General features: G+C 41.2%; 2 protein-coding genes across 7 annotated transcripts in view; one reads left to right on the plus strand and one right to left on the minus strand.

Moving 5' to 3' along the window:
* Positions 1-8,839, minus strand: part of uros (uroporphyrinogen III synthase) — a 25,186-nt gene extending 16,347 nt beyond the window's left edge. Inside the window, exons 1-4 of one of the 5 annotated variants that reach the window (XM_068002353.1) lie at positions 8,371-8,839; positions 5,010-5,097; positions 4,596-4,679; positions 2,665-2,761 (exon numbers count right to left, since the gene is read on the minus strand). In XM_068002353.1, the coding sequence (XP_067858454.1) occupies positions 2,665-2,761; positions 4,596-4,679; positions 5,010-5,072 (244 nt within the window). In that variant the 5' untranslated portion in view covers positions 5,073-5,097; positions 8,371-8,839. Of the gene's footprint in view, positions 1-2,664; positions 2,762-4,595; positions 4,680-5,009; positions 5,098-6,977; positions 8,180-8,349 lie in introns of those variants that run through there. The other 4 variants (XM_068002354.1, XM_068002352.1, XM_068002351.1 and 1 more) reach the window with 4 other exon arrangements.
* On the plus strand, positions 8,478-25,879 carry bccip (BRCA2 and CDKN1A interacting protein). Of its 2 annotated transcripts, XM_068002350.1 has the most exons (8): positions 8,773-8,881; positions 10,678-10,752; positions 10,863-10,943; positions 11,836-11,977; positions 12,448-12,537; positions 23,009-23,193; positions 25,177-25,348; positions 25,641-25,879. In XM_068002350.1, exons 3-8 carry the CDS (start codon positions 10,924-10,926, stop codon positions 25,809-25,811), a joined length of 780 nt encoding a protein of 259 aa, XP_067858451.1. In that variant the 5' UTR covers positions 8,773-8,881; positions 10,678-10,752; positions 10,863-10,923; the 3' UTR covers positions 25,812-25,879. The 2 variants fall into 2 exon arrangements, with proteins under 2 accessions (XP_067858450.1, XP_067858451.1); XM_068002349.1 differs by lacking the exons at positions 8,773-8,881; positions 11,836-11,977 and adding an exon at positions 8,478-8,763.
* Positions 25,880-25,936: the final 57 nt, after the last annotated feature.

Consider the following 25,936-nt stretch of genomic DNA (forward strand, 5'->3'; position numbering starts at 1 on the left):
GAACAGCTTCAACAGCAAAATACCACTATGGGAACTGCTTGAAATGTTATTTATTTTAAAACTGAAGTAGGTTCTTACCATATTAGTTATGAGTAAAAATGTTTCTCTATAATGAGGGACTCATTTTGTGGCTGTCAGCAGAAATTTATTACTTGCAAGTAAGAAATTGCTGATGACAGTAGGGGCTTAACTTCCTGCAGCTATTTACACAAAAGTGTATATGCCACCAAATTATAGCCACTGTTTGAAATAATTGTTGCCTTTTCCTAATTATCTATTAAATTATATCACTTCTATATGTCTCCTTGTTTTTGACAAGTTTGTTAACACTTTTTAAAACAGCATTGTATTGACTAAGCACATTACTGAATGTAAAAAATTGTAGATATTTTATTACTCAATGACGCTTGAAATAAAGCAACATTGGAGGAAAGCTAATTTGAAACAATTTAAACTCTGTTTATGGTTGTAATACAATATCAGATTTGTAATCTACATTGCTGAATCAGACGTCCTTTGAGAAAACTAAACAGCCTGTGCATCTGAATTCAGAATTGCATTAACTGCTAAACAAGGACACAGGTTTCACACACACTCAGTGCCAAAAAATATTGCTGTTGCTTCCTCCAAAGCTAGGTGGGAAAGTAAGCTGTGAGGAGGACAGAAAGAGTCTGCAAAGGGATATAGACAGGTTAAGTGAGTGGACAAGAAGGTGGCAGATGGAGAATAAATGGGGAAATGTGAGGTCATTCACTTTGGTAGGAACAACAGAAAAACAGAATATTTTTTAAATAGTGAGAAACTATTAAATGTTGGTGTCCAGAGAGACTTGGGTGTCCTGGTACAAGAAACACAAAAAATTGGCATGTAGGTACAGTAAGCAATTAGGAAAGCAAATGGCATGTTGGCCTTTATTGTGAGGGGATTGGAGTACAAGAGTAAGGAAGTTTTACTACAATTGTACAGGGCTTTGGTGAGACCTCACCTGGAGTACTGCATACAGTTTTGGTCTCCTTATCTAAGGAAGGATATACTTGCCTTAGAGGCGGTGCATGGAAGGTTCACTAAATTAATTCCTGGGATGAGAGGGTTGTCCTATGAGGAGAGGTTGAGTAAAATGGGCCTATACTCTCTGGAGTTTAGAAGAATGAGAGGTGATCTCATTGAAACATTTCCCCTGGCTGAAGAGTCTAGAACTAGAGGGCATAGTCGCAGAATATGGGGTTGCCATTTAAGACTGAGATGAGGAGAAATTTCTTCACTGAATCTTCACTGAATTGTGAATCTTTGGAATTCTCTCCCCCAGAGGGCTGTGGATGCTGAATCGTTGAGTAATATTCAAGGCTGAGATAGATAGATTTTCGGACTCTCGGGGAATCAAGGGAAATGGGGACCGGACAGGAAAGTGGAGTTGAGATTGAAGGTCAGCCATGATCTGTCTAAATGGAGAGCAGGCTCGAGGGGCCTACTCCTGCTCCTATTTCTTATGTTCCTTTGCTGGCCACTTCCCACCACTGTGCAGGGTTTTTCTCTATACAATGCATGATGATTAACTTTAAAACAATTACGGTTTAAAAAAAAACTCATTGTATTCGCAAGTATTATATTTGATGTTTATTTCTTTAGTCTTCACTAAATGGGAAAGGTTAAGTGATGCAAAAAACTGCCTTGCAGGTGTGCAAACTTGGGATTGGGAAGGAGAGAAAATGGCCATATTTTGCCTTTTGGCTCCACTTTGGGTGGTTTTCAGAGTTTACAGGTACATGGCTGACACATTCAAAAGCAAATCAAATAACCAATCTAAAACAAAATAGCATATAAAAGCATGAAACAGACTAAACCAGTAATGATGAAGGGCCACCCCTGAAATGTTAACCTTTCATTCCCTTTTAGATGCTTATTGACTTGCTGTGTATTTCCAATATTTTCTGTTTCTAGTTCAGATTTCCAGTATTTGTGATTTTTCTTTTAATCCCTGCGTAATATAGTGTTTTCATTAATTCAATGAAAATGGTTTTGGAAATGAAACAGTCCTTGAATGTTCCAGAAATTCTTTATCAATCCTTCATCCCTGATTCAACAACAGTAAGTCGAGCTAACTTTTGTAACATCAGCAACTCTATCATCTACACAAACTTTTTTTTCATTATTCATTCTCAGGATGTGGGCGTTGCTGGCATTGGCGGCATTTATTGCCCATCCCTAGTCACCCTTGAGTAGGTGGTGATAGGCCTTTTTGCTTGACTAGCTGCAGTCCGTGTGGTGAAGGTGCTCCCACAATGCTGTTAGGTAGGGAGTATAATTGTAGAATGTCTATTTGGTTATCTAAAAAGTGAAACACTGAAGCACTTGAGATTAAAATCGAAAACCATTTCAGGAGTGGAATTTTCCTGTCTGTTGTTCCACATAGGATGGCTGAGTGGAATGATGAGTAATATGTCGATGGAATTCAACCTTTTTAACTAACAAAATTAAGTTAGAAGCACACCTGAGAACACATGTACATATCAACTTGTTGTCCTGAAAGAACAAGCAATCTGAATATTATTTACATTTGTAATATTATCTCATTTTATTTGTGGATATTTAATAAGTGAAGGGTAATGTCTCACATATAAATTAAAGATATTAGAAACTGTTCGCACAGTTTAATAACCCACTTACCTTCTCTGATAGCCTTTTTACCCAAACATAACTTCACAGCAGCAACTGCTCTGGGACTGGTAAATATCAGACCACCATAAGCTTCAGGGTGTGAAAGCTACATGCAGATTAGGATGAAATTCAGTTACTGCAGAATTAATTGCCTACAATAAACATTTTGGATGGCAGTGATCGCCTTTACAATCATGAATCAATCCCTGCATTACAGCACATTCCACAAAACCATTATTTTCACAGTAATAATATTTTCATGGGCTGCCTGTTGAAAATATTTCTACTGCAAAAATAACCAGGTGTATAATACATTTATATGTACAAAACACAGAAAATACAACTCGATTGTCTATTACAACATGTTGGTATAAAAATTCTACCATGAATTTCACTGTGTTATTTGAACCAAGTATTATTCAAACTATTCAGGCTACCATTGTTATAAAAATCTCAAATTCCATCAAGCTTCATCAACAGTATTTTCAGCACTGAATCGCACTTGCCTCTTATACAATTTATAAAGTTAATATCTCTCTTTGGATACTGATGTACAATGATTCTGTAAAAAAGAGTTGTCCAAAAGAAATTGCTGACTAGCCACAGGTGTGGCTACGGCGACACCATTTTAACCATGTGCACTAACTTTAGTAGTGGCCTCATATTGGCTCTGATATTTATGGGGAGGCGGCGAGGGTGCGGGGAGCAACCCAGCGAGGCGGGGAATGCAGAGGTCCTGCCAAATTTAACAGCGGGACCTCGTTATCATTTATTCTTCCCCGCCCGGCAGCCGGCCAAATTGATAGCCTATGTGGCTGCAGAGCGAAGAAAACAGCAGCAGGAGAATGCGGCTGTGGACCCTTGAGGACAGTCCCTGGCAATTGGGAGGGAGGGGGTCGGCCAGGATCGCAGCAATGAGAGAGGCATTGGGCCTTTTTTGTTTGGTGGGGGGGGGGGTGGGGAGGTCAGCGATTGCGGCAAAAGGGAGAGAGAGGCCATGATTGCTGTGGTGAGGCTGACGGCTTCCTTGAGGGGCTGGGGGAAGCACTCCTGCTCCTCCTGGCACACATGGAGTGCTGTAAAAGGCACATACCATCTTGGGGCCGGCAGCCCCCGCCTCTCTTTCACTGCCGAGTTTCCCGAACCCTGGGAAACCCACGCAGCAACTGTAAAATTTAAATTGGGCTCCCAGTTTCACTGTGGGAACCCGACTTAAATATGTTAATGAAGTGTCCTGCCTTTCCACAACGGGACACTCGGACCAACCGCTGTAAAAACGGCAACGAGCGCATATTCGGCGGTTTGGGGACACATTCTCTGGGGTTAATATCGAGGCCATTATATGAATAAACATACAATTGTTCTCCAAAACAGTAGGCTCTAAAGAACCATAAGTCAACAAAAGTTCATCAGTTATGGAGCAATTAATTTCAGGAATACTACAGTTGTAATAAATTGGAATATTGTACAATAGGTAACATTATAACATTTTAGAATTACTTCAGGATTAACTTCAGCTTCTATTTGGTCTCATATTTATAATAAATGTTATTATTGAAAAATAAAAATTTATGCAACTTTATCCTTTTGAAAAAAGTGATGCAAAGGTATGGATTTAATAAACTGCAACTATAAATGTTTCTGAGTTTCTTACAGTTTTCTCTCAATAGGTTTTATTTAATCGTCTTGATTTGCCAGTTTTTCTGCTCTTTTGCATAAAACATCTATTTCCAGTGCCAATTAAAATATAATTCTGATCCTTTTCAAATTTATAATCCCCAATACAAAATTTTGCAAGTTATCAGTGCGTCAACTTCTGTACTTACTGTGCTATAATTTGGATGTCTTAGTGGACATACACTAGCTCTTCTCAGAATCTGACAACTAATACATTATAGCTGATAACTTTTAAACATTCAATTTTTCATTGCCCTCTTTACCTTCCTTGATAAGTCTTGAAGTGATACAAATTCAAATGATAAAACAGGAATTAAAGTTGCTTGAAGGTCAAGTGAAGCAAATTCCTGATAACAAAAATAGTCCAAATTAGATTACATCACAAAATTCTCATTTCTTTTCATATGCAATTAGACCTGTAGCTGATTCAAGTACAATCTTCCACTGAAAATGCCCACTCCAAAATCACATTAAATACATGGAGGCTAATTGCGATATTTTATGGCAAGATAATCTTAACAAGAAACTAACCTACAACAATGAAATCTATTACATTGAATAAATAACCATTCTATAATAGCAGTTTCAGTGTTTCAGTTAGTTGGCACAATACACAAACACAACTGGGACATACTGATATAAAATAACATCAAAATCAATGCTTTCAGGCCACTCACCTGAACATATGGATCAAGTCCCAATTCTCCTTCTTTGGGATCTTTAAGTAAAAGGACTTTCATTTCTCACACTTAATCAGTATTCCTACTATCAACAGAATGGAATTACAAATAACTAAACTGCTTGGAGCACAACTGAAACTAACAGACCCATATTTCATTATAACAAGATAACAGCATGTCAAATAGTTAGGCGTCAATGTCTTCTTTTGTAACAATGCCCTCTATTAAGGAATGGATAACATTATCTAAAGGTCTCACTCAAATTCAAGACTTTCACTGCAGTCAGTGAACCACCCATTTCAACAAATGTCTTCTATGATAAGCCTTTATTGTTGAGGCCAACAGGTCAGTTAGTGCCTGTCTGAATCTCTCTTTCTAGAAAATGTTGCTTCAGATACTCAGTGGGGTGACTGTCTATCATTGCTGAAAAAGTAAATGTTTGAAGAAATAATTGCACAGTACATGTGTGTATCTTAGAATCATATTATTAAAATAGAGCACTTGATACTTCGGTTAGACGAATGCAGTTCAAAAACTTTTAAAAAGTTTAACTTTTACGGTATCATTATCAAAGGAGTGTAGCTGTGATAGTTCCTTTATCATTCAAAAAAACTTTTTTTGGCAAATCTTATGCTGCAAAAGTCAGTTGTTCATGGCTAATTTTTCATTTCCCTAGCCAGGAGTGCTGAGGCCATTTGTAGCACATTCAGTCCTATCTTGACTGAGATCAGCTAATTCAGCACAGACTGGAGATTGAATCCTGAATTTCTCTCATCTGTATTGCTGCACTACATTATGCAATGCATTTACTCACTGAGCTACTGGGGGCTCAAGTTTGTATATAAAGAATTGGCAACAACATCTCAGGGTTGAGAAACCACTTTACCTCATCAATATCATTTCAACTCCTAAAGCTTTAATGTACTGAAACAACATTGGAGACTGTGCTTCCTAGTCTATATTTTTTTCTCTAATCAGTTAGATGAATTGGTATTGGACAATCCAGACTAGCCAAACTCTTGTCAGTTTAAGTTTAATTGTTAAAAAGATAAATTTAGAAGTGAAATATGCTTTTTTATGAATACATTTCCTAATGTTGCACAGCACTGAATGCACTATCCACAGGAACAAAGAACAAAACAAAACTCTGACAATCTCTTCCAATTCTTTCCAGTTGGGCTTCCATTTGGGTGTTATTCAGGTTGTGTGTTATTAGGTCATTAGTATGTTGACCCCAACTGATTTTACAGATTAAACTTCATTCAATATCTCAGCCCATATTGGGCTTGACATTGAGAGCTTGGCAGAGGGATGCAGGAAATCACGTGTAATTAGCCCATAAAAGACCACTCACTGTGTATGCTTTTTCTGTGTATCTATTTACATCTGTATCTGTTGTCACTCTCTTCAAATACAATATATCTTGAGTTTATGTCCTTCATCAGTGTTTTTATTTATTTCTCACTCAACACCTAATGCATACCGTATTTCTATGTGCTTGGTAGTGCAATGCCAGATGCCCACATTACTGGGTTCAGAGGCGACTGTGCATTCAATTTGCCTTGCAGGTGCGGCCAACAACCACAAATCATGTTGGTAGCCTACGTACAAAACATGCGCAATGCTCACTAAGCTCCTAAAGAGTGCAAACTCATTAAGATCCCACATTTTCTTCAAATTAAGGGCCGCCCCATAATGTGACTGCAGTATTTTTAAGCAAGCTCCAGTCATTAAGTACTCATTTGGTGCAGGCATGTCAGGGAAGATGGTGCTGCGGGAGGGGGGGGGGGGCGGCGGCGGGGATATATTTTACAGCCTAGTGGCAATGTTTGGGCAGTCATCAGCCCTTCATTGGCTGATGGTGGCTAACATTCCAGCTGCCACCCAGCTCCTTCCTGACTGATGTTCCCAATATACTGCTTGCCATATGCCTGGAGTGCCACTAAAATATTTAAATAAACTAACCTTGCATTATGGTGTGAGATCAGTTCATTTTGGTTTAGGTTCATGGAGCAGCAATAATGCCAGGACCACAGTATTGGCCCCATGTCTTTGTTGATTATTCATAGTGTGTATATCTATCCATGTCTATCACACAAGGCCCTTTTACATTACTTTAATACCATTGACTCCCGATGGGCAGGATTCTAATTTGCTCTAGCAAATATAAACTTGCTGGTTCTATTTAGCCAATGATAGTACAGACCCACATTATCCTGGCTCACCAGTGTCACTAGTACTCTAAGAACTCTTGTTTGTCTTGTATATGTGCTGAAGGACTATTGAACCAGTCCAGTTCACTGTCTAAACATGTAGAAGTGATGCATGTAGGTCACTGTCTGATTGATTAAGATCCTGAAAGACAAAATCCACTCTGTGTATTCATATCTATGTTTCTGGTGCTCATTCACAGTACGTCTCTGTGCCGCTCAATGTAGGTATCTCTCACTCCTAAGCGTTTCTATATCTTTGTCTGTTTCATACAAAGTGTGTATATGTATTCACATCAGTCAGAGGATTTCTTACTTTGTGTGTGTCTCAGTTACTCACTCAAAGTATTCCATCTCGGTGTCACTTTATGTGTAATTGTCATTCACTATTTCTTTGTCATTCTGTATGCACCTGTCATTCAGTATGTAGCTGTCACTGTTTCTATCACTCTGTATGTATTTGTGAGTTACACTGTTTCTGTATCTCTTTACACATGTCACTCATGGTTTATGTGGCTCTATATGTAGCTGACACTCACACTGTTTCTGTGTCCTTATGTTGCTCTATGTATTGGACACTCACTCAGTATGTACCTCTCATTCACTCTATGTCCCTGTGTCATTCTGCATGTATTTGTTTCTGTGTCAGTGTGCATTTCACTCACATTTTGTTCCTACATCACTCTGTCACATATTTTTGTCATTCTGTATATACCTGTCACTCACATTATTTTCATTACTATATGTACCTGTCACTCATTGCTTCTGTGTCCCTGTATGTTTATCACTCACTGTCCCAGTACTCTGCATGTATCTGACACTCATTGTTTATGTGTCATTCTATATATTTATATTTGTCACTCACTATCCCTATCACTCTATATGTGTGTCACTTATTGTTTGTGTCATTCTATATGTTTGTCACTTGCTGTCCCTGTCACTATGTATGTCATTTATTGTTTCTTTGTCACTATCCTCTGTACGTACCTGTCACTCATTGTTTGTGTTATTTTATGTTTGTCACTCACTGTCCCTGTCACTCTATTTGTACCTCTCACTCACTGTGTCATTCTATGTTGTCACTCACTGTCCCTGTCACTCACACATTTTGTATGTTTCTCACTCACTCACTGACAGCAGGCCCCTACCACCAATGACGTTACCGGAGTGCAGTAACTCGCTGGTTCTGTTGGGGGTCTAAGTTCGCAGATGATGGGCTGCTCCAAATCGTCATTGGGCCAAGCGGAAGAATAGATCAGTCACTAGTAGTCAGGAGCCCGTTCGCATAATACAGTATAAAAGATAATTTTCAGAAGAAACAAGACTGGTCAAGGACACGTCAACAGATTAGCAGCTGTAATTTCTCGCTCCCTAAATGGTAGGCTCCGGGACAGTGTACTTCCGCTGACAGCGCGCGCAGGAAGATGGCGTCCTTCACGAAGCGACGGGTGTTGGAGCCGCGACGTGATGAGTCGAAAGAGAGCGAGTCGGGGGAAGAGTCCGAAGAAAGCAGCGGGGAATCGGATGAAGAAATGCACGAGGTGAGGAGCTAACTGGAGCCGCTCAACCGCCGCCTCACGTGGGGCCGCAGATCGAACTCTAAAGCAGCTCGAGCGCAGTGGCTTCGAGACTCCGGAACCACGTGGCTAGAAGCGCGAGGTACGGTGCAGAGAGGTACACGTAGAATGCAGACAGATATACACATACTGTGGGTGGGAGGGATATACGTATACATATACGGGAGTGAGTGAGTGGGAGAGAAATGTATACACACGGGGGGAGGTACGGACGGGAGTGGGTGGGGAAAGAGATATATTCACACGAGAGGGGGGTGGGCAGAGAAGAGGGGGGAGGGAGAGGCGGACAAGGGGACGTGTTGTGACGCAGAACATTATGTATGGAGAGGGCTTTGCCAGGATCATATATATATATATATGTGCATAGAGGGAGAGGGAACCCTGCCCACCTGCAAAATAGCAGCTCTATCCGCTTGGCTCTAAATGCGATCAAGGCAGTGTCCTAGGCCCAACCATCTTCAACTGCTTCATCAACGACCTTCCCTCCTTCATAAGGTCAGAAATATGGACGTTTGCTGATGATTGCACAGTGTTCAGTTCCATTCACAACCCCTCAGATAATGAAGCACTTTGTGCCTGCATGCAGCAAGACCTAGACTGATAAGTGGCAAGTAACATTCGCACCAGACAAGTGCCAGGCAATGACCATCTCTAACAAAAGAGAGTCTAACCACTTCCTCTTGACATTCAACGGCATTACCACCGCCGAATCCTCCACCATCAACATCCTGGGGGGTCACCATTGACGAAAAACTTAACTGGACCAGCCACATAAATACTGTGGCTACAAGAGCAGGTCAGAGGCTTGGTATTCTGTGGCGAGTGACTCACCTCCTGACTCCCCAAAGCTTTTCCACCATCTACAAGGCACAAGTCAGGAGTGTGATGGAATACTCTCCACTTACGAGTGCATCTCCAACAACACTCAAGAAGTACGACACCATCCAGGACAAAGCAGCCCGCTTGATTGGCACCCCATCCACCACCCTAAACATTCACTCCCTTCACCACCGGCGCACCGTGGCTGCAGTGTGTGCCATTTACAGGATGCACTGCAGCAACTCGCCAAGGCTTCTTCGACAGCACCTCCCAAACCTGTGACCTCTGCCATCTAGAAGGACAAGGGCAGTAGGCACATGGGAGCAACACTACCTGCACGTTCTCCTCTAAGTCACACATCATCCTGACTTGGAAATATATCGCCGTTCCTTCATTGTCCCTTCCTAACAGCACTGTGGGAGAACCTTCACCACACGGACTGCAGCAGTTCAAGAAGGCAGCTCACCACCTTCTCAAGGGCAATTAGGGATGGTAAATAAATGCTGGTGTTGCCAGCGACGCCCACATCCCATGAACAAATATATTAAAAAATGTGACCAGGATTTGACTGTTTCCCGTCAGCTCACTCATAACAACTGAGTCTCATTCAACTGGAGACTCCATCATTGTTTGTTATTTATAACAATGAGTGTGCTGCCAGGCATTATATCAGGGTGTCCAAACTATGGCCCGGGGTTCATTCCCAACCTTTGAGGCCTGGCAGTTTGGCCCAAGAAGCTTAGGTAACTTGTATATGTGCTTAAAGTTCTTATTCACTGGTTTTGTGGGTCTGGAAATTTGGAAAGGGTTGTCCTTAGCACCGTGACCTCATTGTTTGATAAATTCTAAATCAAAACACCCGTTAGTATCGGCAGTTTGAGATGCATGCATATTAATGGAAACATTAATTCAAACTTTATACGTGGCCCACAAAGGCACAAAGCATTTTTGCTTTGCATGGCTTTTTCTGATAAACTATTTATTGCAATGAATATGACTGTGGCTTGCAGTGATTGGTGTCATCAGCAATACACATTTACAAATATTTCTATTCCACAGGAGGTGCAAGTAGATTTTGAAGCACATACTATATCTGACAATGATTATAATGGAATCAAGAAACTGCTACAACAGGTAACTTGGAATATCTGAAAATATTATAAAGTAGAAAGTTTTTGGGTGGCTAAGTTAATGTATACTTACCACAGTTGTAATGATGCACTCTATTATCTTTTTATTTGCAGTTATTTCTTAAGGCCAGTATAAACACCGCTGAACTAGCTGGTATCATTATACAGCAGAATCATGTTGGAAGTGTTATTCGGGTAAGGTAACTGGTTACAAAATAAGTTCTTAAATTCTATGACAATGTACCAGATCAGAACTGAGGGAAAGAATAATGCTTGTGTTTAACAAAACACTACTGTTGTTTTTGATCTTCATCAGCATCGCTGGAATAGGTTGATGAACTCGGACAGAGTTGAAGTTGACTTTCAGATAAATTTAACCTAATCAAAATTAAGTTTTACAGTTTTTTTTATAAACTTACATGATAGCAATAACGCTGCAAAGTGAAGGAGCTGTGCACATTTACTGTTGAGAAACACTTTGGGGAGAGAGCATTCTGTACTTGCATAAATTTGGTTTGAAAAATACAAAGAACATTCACGTTTAGGGATCTCTGTGTAACTAAAAATATTTTTCTGACATAATACATAATTTACTTAGAAGCAACATTTCACTGAGTGAAAAATGTACCACAGCTGATTTAGCAATAACATTTTCCTTGAGCAAAACAATTATTCATCCACTGTGTAAAATCCATTGGCATCAATACAAGTAGAGCATTCCCTGGTATTTTTTTTTCTAGGAGTACAATTTGCTAGTTACAGAATTTTCTCTTGTGGCCTCAGTGTTTCATACCATTAATATGATTTCATCAATACAAGTAAGAGACCTGTTGAAAGATAGAGCAGTTATATTATGAGCAGATGACATTTGTTTAGTGTCACTACGATGACTTCCTCAAACACCAGCAATGGATCTATATTATTTGTAGTCCTGTTTCAAAGCCGTAATGTAACAGAGTTTAGGCTGCATAGCAAGCAGATGCTGTTTAGGAGGTGTATAATTGTCATGGACACCTGTATGTACAAAGCATATTCTCCTCTAACGTGCAGTGAAATAAATCCTGGTATTGCTACATTACCCCTTCAGGTCAATTATACAAGGACAAGGGCATTCTGGCAGTTTGAAATTGTACCACTTTCATGCACGTTGTCAAAAGAATAAAACAGAAAATGTTGGAGATGCACAGCAGGTTGATGATCTGAAGGAGAAAGATATGTTAATGTTTCAGGTGTGGTGCTTTATCAGAATGTATTTATTATTATCTACCTTATTTCTGCCAACAAAATCTTTATATTTTTCCAGACACTTGTATTTATTGTAAGAATGATACTGGAGTGTGTTGCAAGCTAGAGGTGCATCTTGAGATTAGGATAATGAGAACTGCTCTTGTCTTGTACAATCTTGATATTATTGTCGTGTAGTGTGCCATTTGGTAACCTGTAAATAGTACACTATAATATTTATAGTACATATTTACTGGAATAAAAGGGCTTGTTTTAGGTGTGTATGATTTCTGGAAGAAATCTGGATGTAGAGGAGATAACTGCTGATGAGATTCAAAAGAAAACTGGATATATATCATGTCACATGATGCATTGTACTTCCTGGTATTAAATGGAAGTAGAACTTTTTATGTTTGGCTTAGCATGGATATGGGTCTCGCTGTATGGTATAACTGGATTATTTTATATTTTAAAGCAAGCTGAGATATTGGATGAAAGTGGTGATGAAGCCGACGAAGATGATGTCTTTGGGTTCATCAGTGTTTTAAATCTGACTGAAAGAAAGGCAAGTACACCATACATTATCTGAGTTGACCAGAAAGTTGCATTACATTTGGGAGTGAATTATTCATCATGCTGGATTTGCATGTGAAATGACAGCTTAATAGTCTATATGTTATCCAGTTATTTTCTTGTTTTGCTTGATTGCTTTGAAAATCCTCTTAAGGACCCAAATATTTAGCAATATTGTAGACCATGACTAAGTTCAACTTTTTGAGGTTCATGAAATATAAGGGTGTGTGCCAAATAGCTGTGATCAAAATTCCTTTGGTGCTTTGCCCTGGAGACAGGGTCAGTCAGCATAGATTTGTAAAAGGCAGGTAATGTTTGATCTTTTTTTGGAAAATTGCAGTGTGTAGATAAAGGGAATGTAATATATGGATGGATGTGTGTGTGAATATGTATGTATATACATCTCCACATGAGAGGTTTGTTACAAAAATTAGAGCGCATGGTATTAAAGAAATGAAGCTGCATGGAACGGCTAGGGGACAGAGATCAAAGAATAGGGTAACTGGGTGTTTTTTGGATTCACAGGATGTAGGTAGTAGTGTGCCCCAGGGATCTGTGCTGGAATGTCAAGTTCTCCTTTTCCATAACTGATTTAACCATATGCACAATGGGAATTAGATCAAAGTTTGCTGATGATGTCAATTAGGTGGCATGGCAAAGTGTGATGAAGAATGTAAGAGATTGTAGGAAGATATAGTTTGGTGGAGTGGACAGATAAGTGTCAGATGCAGTTCAATGTGGACTAATGGGATGAGTAAGATCATAAGAAATAGGAACAGGAGTAGGCCATAGGGCCCCTCGAGCCTGCTCCGCCATTCAATAAGATCATGGCTGATCTTCTACATCAATTCCACTTTCCTGCCCTATCCCCATATCCCTTGATTCCCTTAGTGTCCAAAAATCTATCGATCTCAGTCTTGAATATACTTAATGACAGAGCAACCACAGCCCTTTGGGGTAGAGAATTCCAAAGATTCACAACCCTCTGAGTGAAGAAATTTTTCTTCATCTTGGTCCTAAATGGCCGAACCCTTATCTTGAGACTATGACCCCTTGTTCTAGATTCTCCAGCCAGGGGAAACAGCCTCTCAGCACCTAACCTGTCAAGCCCTCTAAGAAATTTATACGTTTCAATGAGATCACCTCTCATTCTTCTAAACTCCAGAGAATATAGGCCCATTCTACACAATCTCTCCTCATAGGACAACCCTCTCATCCCAGGAATCAATCTAGTGAACCTTCGTTGCACCGCCTCTAAGGCAAGTACATCCTTCCTTAGATAAGGAGACCAAAATTGTACACAGTACTCCAGATGTGGTCTCACCAGAGCCCTATATAATTGCAGCAAGATCTCCTTACTCTTGTACTCCGACCCCCTTGCAATAAAGGCTAATTTATTGCAAGGGGGTTGGAGGGGTACAATAGCATAGTGGTTATGTTACTGGACGAGTAATCCAGAGGCCTGGACTAATAATCTGGAGTTATGAGTTCAAATCCTGCCACGGCAGCTGGGGAATTTAAACTCAATTAATTAAATAAAACCTGGAATTTAAAAAAAAATACTATCAGTAATGGAGGCCATGAAACTACCGGATTGTCGTAAAAACCTATCTGGTTCACTAATGTCCTTTTAGGGAAGGAAACCTGCCGTTGTTACCCGGCCTGGCCTATGTGTGACTCCGGACCCACAGCAAAATGGTTGATTCTTAATCGCCCTCTGAAATGGCCCAGCAAGCCACTCAGTTGTACAATACAGAAAGTCACAATAAGAATAAAACCGGACGGACCACTAGGCACCGGACATGACAAAGGCAAACCAAGCCTAGTCGATCCTGCAAAGTCTTCCTCACTAACATCTGGGGACTTGTACCAAAATTGGGAGAGCTGTCCCAAAGACTAGTCAAGCAACAGCCTGACATAGCCATACTCACAGAATCATACTTTTCAGCAATGTCCCGGACTCTTCCGTCACCATCCCTGCTATTTCCTGTTCCACCGGCAGGACAGACACACCAGAGGTGGCGGTACAGTGATATACTGTATGGAGGGAGTGGCCCTGGGAGTCCTCAACATTGACTCCGGATCCCATGAAATATCATGGCATCAGGTCAAACATGGGCAAGGAAACCTCCTGCTGATTACCACCTACCGCCCTCCCTCAGCTGATGAATCAGTCCTCCTCCATGTTGAGCACCATTTGGAGGAAGCATTGAGGATAGCAAGGGCACAGCATGTACTCTGCTTGGGGGAATTCAATGTCCATCACCAAGAGTGGCTCGGTAGCACCGCTACTGACCGAGCTGGCTGAGTCCTGAATGACATAGCTGCCAGACTGGGCCTGCGGCAGGTGGTGAGTGAACCAACACGAGGGAAAAACCTACTTGATCTTGTCCTCTCCAATTTACCTGTTGCAGATGCATCCGTCCATGACAGTATTGGTAGGAGTGACCACCGCACAGTCCTTGGGGAGTGCCACACACTATCCAAAGTGTGTGGCACTACCACCGTGCTAAATGGGATAGATTCAGAGCAGATCTAGCAGCTCAAAACTGAGCATCCATGAGGCGTGGTGGGCCATCAGCAGCAGCAGAATTGTATTCCAGCACAATCTGTGTAACCTCATGGCCCGGCATAATCCTCACTCTACCATTACCAACAAGGCAGGGGATCAACCCTGGTTCAATGAGGAGTGTAGAAGAGAAAGCCAGGAGTAGCACCAGGCGTACCTAAAAATGAAGTGCCAACCTGGTGAAGCTACAACACAGGACTACATGCATGCTAAACAGCGGAAGCAACATGCTATAGACAGAGCTAAGCGATTCCACAACCAACAGATCAGATCAAAACTCTGCAGTCTTGCCACATCCAGTCGTGAATGGTGGTGGACAATTAAACAACTAACGGTAGGAGGAGGCTCCGTGGACATCCCCATCCTCAATGATGACAGAGCTCAGCACGTGATTGCAAAAGACCAGGCTGAAGCGTTTGCATCCATCTTCAGCAGTGCCGAGTGGATGATCCATCTTGGCCTCCTCCCGATATCCCCATCATCACAGAAGCCAGTCTTCAGCCAATTCGATTCACTCCACGTGATATCAAGAAACAGCTGAGTGCACTGGATACAACAAAGGCTATGGGCCCCGACAACATCCTGGCTGTAGTGCTGAAGACTTGTGCTCAAGAACTAGCCGCACCTCTAGCCAAATTGTTCCAGTAAGCTACGACACTGGCATCTACCCAACAATGTGGAAAATTGCCCAGGTATGTCCTGTCCACAAAAAGCAGGACCATTCCAATCCGGCCAGTTACCGCCCCATCAGTCTACTGTCAATCATCAGCAAGGTGATGGAAGGTGTCGTCGACAGTGCTATCAAGTGGCACTTACTCACCAATAACCTGCTCAGTTTGGGTTCCGCCAGGACCACTTGGTTCCAGACCTCATTACAGCCTTGGTCCAAACATGGACAGAAGAGCTGAATTCCAGAGGTGAGTTGAGAGTGACTGCCCTTGACATCAAGACAGCATCTGACCGAGCGTGGCACCAAGGAGCCCGAGTAAAATTGAAGTCAATAGGAATCGGGGGGAAAACTCTCCAGTGACTGGAGTCAGACCTAGCACGAAGGAAGATGGTAGTGGTCATTGGAGGCCAATCATCTCAGCCGCAGGACATTGCTGCAGGAGTTCCTCAGGGCAGTGTCCTAGGCCCAACCACCTTCAGCTGCTTCATCCCTCCATCATAAGGTCAGAAATGGGGATGTTCGCTGATGATTGCACAGTATTTAGTTTCATTCGCAACCCCTCAGATAATGAAGCAGTCCGTGTTTGCATGCAGCAAGACCTGGACAACAACCAGGCTTGGGCTGATAAGTGGCAAGTAATATTTGCGCTAGACAAGTGCCAGGCAATGACCATCTCCAACAAGTGAGAATCCAACCACCTCCCCTTGACATTCAGCGGCATTACTATCGCCGAATCCCCCACCATCAACATCCTGGGGGTCACCATTGACCAGAAACTTAACTAGACCAGCCACTTAAATACTGTGGCTACAAGAGCAGGGCAGAGGCTGGTGTGTGACTCACCTCCTGACTCCCCAAATCCTTTCCACCATCTACAGTGCACAAGTCAGGAGTGTGATAGAATACTCTCCACTTGCCTGGATGATTGCAGCTCTAACAGCACTCAAGAAGCTCCACACCATCCAGGACAAAGCAGCCCGCTTGATTGGAACCCCGTCCACCACCCTAAACATTCATTCCCTTCACCACCGGCGCACCCTGGTTGCAGTGTGTACCGTCTAGAGAATGCACTGCAGCAACTCGCCAAGGCTTCTTCGACAGCACCTCCCAAACCCGCGACCTCTACCGCCTAGAAGGACAAGGGCAGCAGGCACATGGGAACAACACCACTTGCACGTTCCCTTCCAAGTCACACACCATCCCGACTTGGAAATATATCGCTGTTCCTTCATTGTCGCTGGGTCAAAATCCTGGAACTCCCTACCTAACAGCACTGTGGGAGAACCTTCACCACACGGACTGCAGCGGTTCAAGAAGGCGGCTCACCATCACCTTCTCTGCAATTAGGGATAGGCAATAAATGCTGACCTTGCCAGCAACGCCCATGTCCATTGAACGAATAAAAAAATATATATTACCCGCAATCCAGCGAGCCCTAATCTTGTGTGGCACCTTATCGAATGCCTTTTGAAAATCCAAATCTACTTCATCCACTGGTTTCCCTTTATCTACCCTGCTAGATACACCCTCAAAAAATTCGAATAGATTTGTCAAATATAATCTCCCTTTCACAAAACCGTGTTGAGTCTGCCTAATAATATTCTGATTTTCTAAGTGCCCTGATTCTACATCATTAATAATAGATTCCAGCATTTTTCCTTTTACTGATGTCAGGCTAACCGGCCTAAAGTTCCCTGTTTTCTTTTTTTCCCCCCTTTCTTGAATAGCCGGGTTACATTTGCTACCTTCCAATCTACGGAGACCATTCTAGAATCTAGAGAATTCTGGAAGATCAAAACCAATGCATCCATTATCTCTGCCGCCACCTCTCTTTTAAAACCCTAGGATGTAGGCCATCAGGTCCAAGGGATTTGTCGGCTTTTAGTCCCATTAATTTCTTCAGTAATCTTTCTTTACTAATATTAATTACTTTAAGTTCCTCACTCTCATTAGACCCTTGGTTCTCTACTATTTCTGGTATTTTTTTTATGTCTTCTACTGTGAAAACAGATACAAAATATTTGTTTATTGTCTCTGCCAGTTCCTTATTCCTCATTATAATTTATCCTGTCCCTGCCTCCAAGGGATCCACATTTACTTTCACTAAACTCTTCCTTTTTACATATTGAGAAGAAGCTCTTACAATCTGTTTTTATATTTCTTGCTAGTTTACTCTCATTCAGTTTTCTCCTCCTTTTATTAATTTCTTGGTCATCCTTTGCTGATTTCTAAAACCCTCCCAATCCTCAGGCTTGCAACTCTTTGGCAACGTTGTAAGCCTCGTTTAATCTAATACTATCCTTAACTTCTCTAGTTAGCCACGGTTGGATTACTTTTCCTCTGGAGTTTTTATTTCTCAAGGGAATGTATATCCGTTGAGAATTATGAATTATTTCTTTAAACGTTCGTCATTGCTTATCTACTGTCATATCTTTTAATCTAATTTCCCAATCTACCTTAGCCAACCCACCCCTCATACCTATGTAATTGCCTTTGTTTAAATTTAAGACCCTAGTTTTGGCCTTAACTACATTGCTCTCAAACACAATATGAAATTCGATCATATTATGATCATTCTGCCCCAGAGGATCCTTAACTGTAAGATTACTAATTAACCCTGTCTCATTACACAATACTAGATCTAAAATAGCCTGTTTCCTAGTTGGCCCCTCAACATATTGTTCTAGAAAACTGTCTCGCATGCATTCCATGAACTCATCCTCTGAATTACTTTTGCCAATTTGGTTTGCCTAGTCTATGTGAAGATTAAAGTCCCCCACGATTATTGCATTAATCTTGTTACTTGCTCCTCTAATTTCCTGATTTATACTCTGTCCAACACTACAACTACTGTTAGGAGGCCTATAAACTACTCCCACTGGTGTTTTCTGCCCCATGTTATTTCTTAGCTCCACCCATACTGATTCTACATCCTGATTTTCTGAGCTAAGATCCTTTCTCATTACTGCCTTTATCTCATCCTTGATTGTCAGGGCTAGCCCCCCTCCTTTGCCATTTTGCCTGTCTTTTCTAAAAGTCAAGTACCATGGCATATTTAGTTCTGAACCTTGGTCACCCTGCAACCACGGCTCAATCCCATTTATCTCTATTTGTGCCATTAATTCATCTATCTTGTCACGAATGCTTTGTGCATTCCGATATAACGCCATTAATTTTAACTTAGTATTTTTTCCCTGATGTGACCTTAGTCACTAATACCCTATTATCTTTGTTACACTCTCTGTCCCTTCCTGACACACTACTTGTTTTTACCCAAATCGCTACTCTGCACTACAGCCTTGACTTTTCTCTTTAGACTTATTTTTACCCTTACCTGAACCCTCCCCCACTCCCACCCCCCTTATTTTTTTTTATTTGTTCAGGTGATGTGGGCATCGCTGACTAGGCCAGCATTTATTGCCCATCCCTAATTGCCCTTGAGAAGGTGGTGGTGAGCCGCCTTCTTGAATCGTTGCAGTCCATGTGGTGAAGGTTCTCCCACAGTGCTGTTCGGTAGGGAGTTCCAGGATTTTGACCCAGCGACGATGAAGGAACGGCGATATATTTCCAAGTCGGGATGGTGCGTGACTTGAAGGGGAACATGCAGGTGGTGTTGTTCCCCATGTGCTTGCTGCCCTTGTCCTTCTAGGTGGTAGAGGTCGCAGGTTTGGGAGGTGCTGTCAAAGAAGCCTTGGTGAGTTGCTGCAGTGCACCCTGTGGATGGTATACGCAGCAGCCACAGTGCGCCGGTGGTGAAGGGAGTGAATATTTAGGGTGGTGGATGGGGTTCCAATCAAGCGGGCTGCTTTGTCCTGGATGGTGTGGAGCTTCTTGAGTGTTGTTGGAGCTGCACTCATCCAGGCAAGTGGAGAGCATTCCATCACACTCCTGACTTGTGCCTTGTAGATGGTGGAAAGGCTTTGGGGAGTCAGGAGGTGAGTCACTCGCCGCAGAATACCCAGCCTCTGACCTGCTCTTGTAGCCACAGTATTTATGTGGCTGGTCCAGTTAAGTTTTTGGTCAATGGTGACCCCCCCCAGGATGTTGATGGTGGGGGATTCGGCGATGGTAATGCCGTTGAATGTCAAGGGGAGGTGGTTAGACTCTCTTGTTGGAGATGGTCATTGTCTGGTTATAAGTTTTAAGCCCTATTTACCACCCTAGTTATTCGATTCGTCAGGACACTGGTCCCAGCCCTGCTTAAGTGACTCCGGTCCCAAAGGAACAGCTCCCTCTTTACCTAGCACTGGTGCCAGTGCCCCATGAGTTGAAATCCCTTCCACCCGCACCACTCTTTCAACCACGCATTTAACCATCTAACCTGTTTGTCCCTATGCCAGTTTGCGTGTGGCTCAGGTAGTAATCCAGAGATTATTACCTTTGAGGATCTTTTTAATTTGGACCCTAGCTCCTTAAACTCCCTCAGCGGAATCTCATTCCTAGTTCTACCTATGTCGTTGGTTTCTACACGGACCACGACAACTGGATCCTCTCCCTCCTTCTCCAAGTTCTTCTCCAGTTGCGAGGAGATGTCCTTAACCCTGGCACCGGACAGGCAACACAGTCTTTGGGACTCCCGGTCGCGGCTGCAGAGAACAGTATTTATCCCCCTGACTGTACTATCTCCTAACGCTACTACATTCCTTTTCACTCCCACCACTTGAATAGCCTCTTGTACCACGGTGCCATGGTCAATTTGCCCATCCTCCCTGCAGTCTTTGTTCTCATCCACACAGGTAGCAAGTACCTCGTACCTGTTGAACAAAGGCTGAGGCTCGTCCACCACTGGATCTGGGGTCCCCTTACCTGCCTGACTCGCAGTCACATCCTTCTATCCCTGACCACTAATCAAATGTAAACAACTACCTAACCTAAGGGGTGTGACTGCCTCCTGGTTCAAAGTGTCCAGGTAACTCTCCCCTCCCTGATGCATTGCAATGTCTGCACCTTGGTCTCCAACTCAACACCTCTGAGCTGAAGTTCCTTGAGTTGCAGACACTTACTGCAGATGTGGTTGCCTAGGATCACGTTGCTCTCCACAAACTCCCACACTCATGTATATTTTGGGAACAAGAACTGCATGGAATTATACTTTAATGGTTAGATTCTTAATAGATTGGAGGAGCAGAGGGATCTATGGGTGTAGATATGTAGATTTTTGAAGTGGGAATGCAGGTTGAACAGGCCATTAAAAAAAATGTGATTCTGTGTTTTGTATATAGAGGCATTGAATATGAAAGCAAGGAAGTGATGCTGAATTTGTAAAAGACGTTAGTTGGGTCCTAGTTGAAGTTTTGCGTGCAGTTCTGGGCACCCCATTGTCCGAAAGATATTAGAGCTTATGGAAAAGGTACAGTGAAGATTCACTGGAATGATATCCGGAATGAAAGGTTATTGTTAGAAGTTGAAGTGGAATCCAGTAGAGGTTTTCAAAATTCTGAAAGGTTTGGAGAGGATGAATAGTGAAAGATTGTTTCCACTGTTTGACAAACTGATAATAAGAAGGCATTAACTCAAGATTATTACCAGAATAATGAAGGAAGAAGTTAGAGGAAATGTTTTTACATAAAAGGCTATTAGAACATGGAATGTTTTTCCAAAAGTGACTACCAAGACAGTGATTAAACATCTTTAAAAACAAAATTGGATGATTTATAAAAGGGAAAAATCTGCCTGAGAAGAATCAGGGAAATGGAATAGACTCAATAGCTCCAGTTGAAAAGCTAGCACAGACGCAATGGGCCAAATGGTCGCCTCCTGTGCTGCAATATAGAAGTTACACCGCCTCTGAAAGCAGGGCTGTAATATAAATTGGCTGTTATAGAATCATAGAAAGGTTAGAGCACGGAAGGAGGCCTTTCGGCCCTTCGAGTCCGTACCGGCTCTGTGCTGTTGTTAATGTACCTTACAGTTTGGTAACAACTATTTTTTAATAGGTCTGGAATATTTGTAATCCTTAATGTCTTTATGACTACTTAGTAATTTTGATTCTTGGCGTGGCACTTTTGATACCTCACATATGACGGAACTGCTTTTGACGTGTGCAATTCAGCTGCTCCATATTTTGGGTTTTCGTACTGTATCTATGCCATGATGGATATAAATCCTGCACAATACAAGCAAAAAAACTTGATCTGTAGGATGAGGCACTGTTAACTTATCAAGAGGAGGTGGTTTTGTGCCGTTCAAGGTACAAAAACAAACTGGTTCATAAATGACCCATAGTAGAAGCTCAATCTGGCTAGATTCTTGAGTTCAAGAAATGCACTGCCATGGAGAAATGATTTGAGTGGAGGAATAAATGGATAGTGAGTCTTAAAAAGGAGAATTATCAAACTAGGAAATGAGGGAAAGTAGATTGAGAATTAAAGATGGGCTGGAAAAAGCTATGTGAAGAGATGAAGTAGATACTATGAAAACTTCAATTGTACTGGTTAACCTTTATTACCTAATTACAGTTGCAATATTTTTCCTTTAAAAGTTCATGAAATAATTTGAATTTTCCTGCTGTGGAAGTATAAATAATATTTGAGGAACCTGTTTTCATATTTTTTTGGTCTCTAATGTAAAATGCAAGAAAATTGGTATCGCATGACATATATTTTAGGTATTGGTCCAATTAATTGAAACCAGAATATATGAAAATAACAGTTTGTTACATACACAGTTTTTTTTAGAAGCAGTTATAAAACCATTTAAAAAGAGACATTATAATTATTAAAAGCACATCTGACCAAATTGAACAAGTTTACTTAATTATGGTAGCCACAATCGAATAATTTTGATTTGCACATTCTCCAGTGTTACATTAACATCAGTAGATTAACATCTGCTGAATGCACTCCAGTGGGAAAGATTTTCTCTATGCTCTGTGTCATGAAAGTGTAAATTTAAATGAATAGAAAGTAGAAACAAATAATATAAATGGCTCTTTAATACAGTTTATTTTCATAATAGCTTTCAAAATAAGCATGCTGTTTCTTCCTTGTAACAGCTACAAAACAGATTTTTAATTTAATAAACTTTTGAAGCCACTGCATATTGAGTAACGTCTGTTTAGCTCTTGTAACCGTTTCAGTAACATGAATGATTGATTTGTCTGCAAGTTTGTTTGACAATTGTGCACCATTTCAGTACACATTTTATAGTTTGTGGATTTTTTTTAATATACAGGAACAGTATAAATCAGAGTATGGCTGACTGATGTCTTTCTATAATCTCTAGGGAACGGAGTCTGTTGAACAGATTAAAGAATTGGTTCTGAGCCAGTGCGATACCCATCACCAGAGTGCAGCTGAGCAGCTGGACAAAATACTAAATGACAACAGCAAGCCAGTGAGCTTTCTCATCAGTGAGCGCTTCATTAATGTGCCACCTCAGATCTCTCTGCCCTTGCACAAACAGCTCCAGTAAGGACCCCATACTGAGCTATTATGTTATAATAAAAGGCCTGTTTGTGAACAATCCAAGGGGGGGAAACTGTTATGTTTCTAATCTAGTGACATAAATTAGCACAGTGGAACTGGTTAAAAGTTCCTATTAAATGAGATGAGTCCCTCATTAATAGAAACAAAGTATTGATTCATGTTTGGAGTAGACTGTCAGAAAAGTAGACTGCGATAATTGTACTTGTTAGTTAATAATGTGCATATTCCATAGGAACGTGTAAGCAGATAAGAGAAGTAAAAGGCATGTTTGTTGGGCAGCCTAAGTCTATTGTTGACATTTGCGATAAATAGAGATAAGATTTTATTTTTGTAATTTTAAACTTAAGGAGTTGTATAAGTATTTTTAAGTGTGTGTTGGTACATTTTTAATTCGGTTACTCCCATTTTCCCTGCGCTTTGAAGCTAAGGTACAGTAAATGTCACAAAAATGGGATAATTGTGCCCGGTCACTTGCAGTCCAACTCAGTTTTCCTGGTACGAGCTCGCAGCTGGAAATTTCCCAAATTACAACACAGTTTGACATACTATTATGGGATGGCTGAAAAGTATGATCTGGCAGCTCAAAATTGGGCATCCATAAGACGCTGTGGGTCGCTGCCAGCAGCAGAATTGCATTCTGCCAGTTTGTGACCTCATGGCTTGGCACATTCCTTCACTACCAAGCTGCTAAATAAACCCTGGTTCAATGGGGAGTGTAAAAAGGCATGCTAAGAGCAAGATCAGACGTACCATATAATGAAGGAAACCTACAATCCTGGGCTACTTACATCTTAAACACCAAAAGCAGATAAGTGGTTCCATAACCAATAGGTCAGAGCAAATCTCTGATAACAAATTAGAGGGCATGGCAAATTGTGAAACAGAATGCAAGAGATTACAGGAAGATATAGTGTGGTGGAGTGGACAGATAAGTGGCAGATGCAGTTTGATAGACAAATGTAATGTGTACATTTTGGGAACAAGAACTGTGCAAGGAACTATACCCTAAATGGTTAGATTCTTAATAGAATGTAGGAGCAGAGGGATCTATGGGTGTAAATATGTAGATCTTTTAAAGTGGGAGTGCAGGTAGAACAGGCCATAAAATGGTAAATTAATTTCCTGCAAACCACCTTCTTCAGGCAGCTGGAGATATGCAGTGACTGGATTTGCCTGCGTAGCCCACATTCTGAGAACTGCGTATGAAAGGTTAGGTAGATTTTGGGGAATGTGTCTCCCAGTCATTGTGGTCTCTTAGAGCTTGTTTATTCACCTTTCAGAGTTTTTTTCCCTCTCCCAGAAGATTGCTTAGGTGGGGAGGGGATGTAGAGGATGGTGCTGATGTTGTACAATGACAGTATGGGACAGATTTAATGGACCAGCTTGCCTTTACCTGTCCTTTTTTGTATGGTTGTGCAAGGAAAATTTTAAAAAATCCAATACTGCTGGAGTAGAGGGATGTTGTTTTGAGGTTGAAGTTAAGAAATTGTCACACTATTTATGCTTCACCTAACAATGTGCTGTCAATGCTGGCACTGTTACACAAAATGGAAGTGTTTCTTCCATTTTGCAGCACCAAGTGTCGTTGCCTTGAGCTCAGAAATTCAAAACAAAGCAATGGAATAAAGCGTGATCCAATCGACTGGTGCAAACCTGCATGTGTAAAAAATATTTCTTTCTCTCTCATCCCCTCCTCACTAGCCCAACAACTTACTAGCTAATGACACTGCTGTCTAGTGGATTCAGGCTGGTGGTGAGGAAATATTGTGAATTTGAAGGATATGTACAATTACTAGAATGACTTACTTTATTTGCACGGTAGCACATTAATGCACTTGTAATGCTTTGTTAAAATAATTGCACTTTCGTTTGCCATCCCATTTGTATGCAGTGTACCTATCTCATCAAATTTTTCCTAGTATTGTTATTTTTGATTGATTCCCGTACCATTTTGAATGTGTTTAGGGCTGAATTGATTGATGCCCAGAGAACCAATAAACCTTGTGGCAAGAGTCATTATTACCTTATGATCAGCAAGACCTGTGTGGAAGTGGGAAAGAAAAACAAGCCACAGCAAAAGGGCAAGCAGAAAGAAGAATTAATGTTTGCAAATGCAGAAGAGGAGTTCTTTTATGAGGTGAGTTTCCCTTCCCCTTCAAAAAAGTCTTTGTATTTGGTAGGTTAAACCAATTATGCTATAAGCTTATCTTGGCAAGAAAGTGAATGAAGTTATATGTTGATGCTGTTTATCACCAAAATGCTTGTATTGCATGGCTGGGTATTGTGTTTTAATGATATCTGCATATTAGAAAAAAAAAATCAAACAATGCAGATTAGGGATTTTTTTAAAGCTGAAGCAGCACATCAATTTATTTTGTTAAATTTTTTAGTATGATTTTCCAGTTCTCAATTATCTGCCTTTGTTCTAGCAAGCTATTATGAAATTCAGCTACTCTGTGGCAGAGGAGAGCGATAGCTGTCTGACTGGACGCTGGTCTTTTGGTGACATTCCTATGAAACCTCTTCGCACAGTTATGCTAATTCCAGCTGACCGCATAAATGCAGTAATGGACAAACTCGAAGAATATCTAGCGATATAATCATCTGTAACTACAGAAATCATTCATTTTGGGTAAATAAATTGGAATCTGAAGTTTCAAAATGTAAATATTGTGCATTTATTTTATCCTATTCAGTATTTTAATAAAAAGTGAATTAACTCTTT

This window comes from Heptranchias perlo, chromosome 21, assembly GCF_035084215.1.
Source record: "Heptranchias perlo isolate sHepPer1 chromosome 21, sHepPer1.hap1, whole genome shotgun sequence".
NCBI classification, from domain to species: Eukaryota; Metazoa; Chordata; class Chondrichthyes; order Hexanchiformes; family Hexanchidae; genus Heptranchias; species Heptranchias perlo.

Coding starts and splice junctions, on each gene's coding strand:
- bccip (XM_068002349.1), top strand. CDS start 8,647: ATGGCGTCCTTCACGAAGCGACGGGTGTTGGAGCCGCGACGTGATGAG. Junction 8,764..10,677: donor CGGATGAAGAAATGCACGAG/GTGAGGAGCTAA, acceptor TCTATTCCACAG/GAGGTGCAAGTAGATTTTGA. Junction 10,753..10,862: donor TCAAGAAACTGCTACAACAG/GTAACTTGGAAT, acceptor TTTTATTTGCAG/TTATTTCTTAAGGCCAGTAT.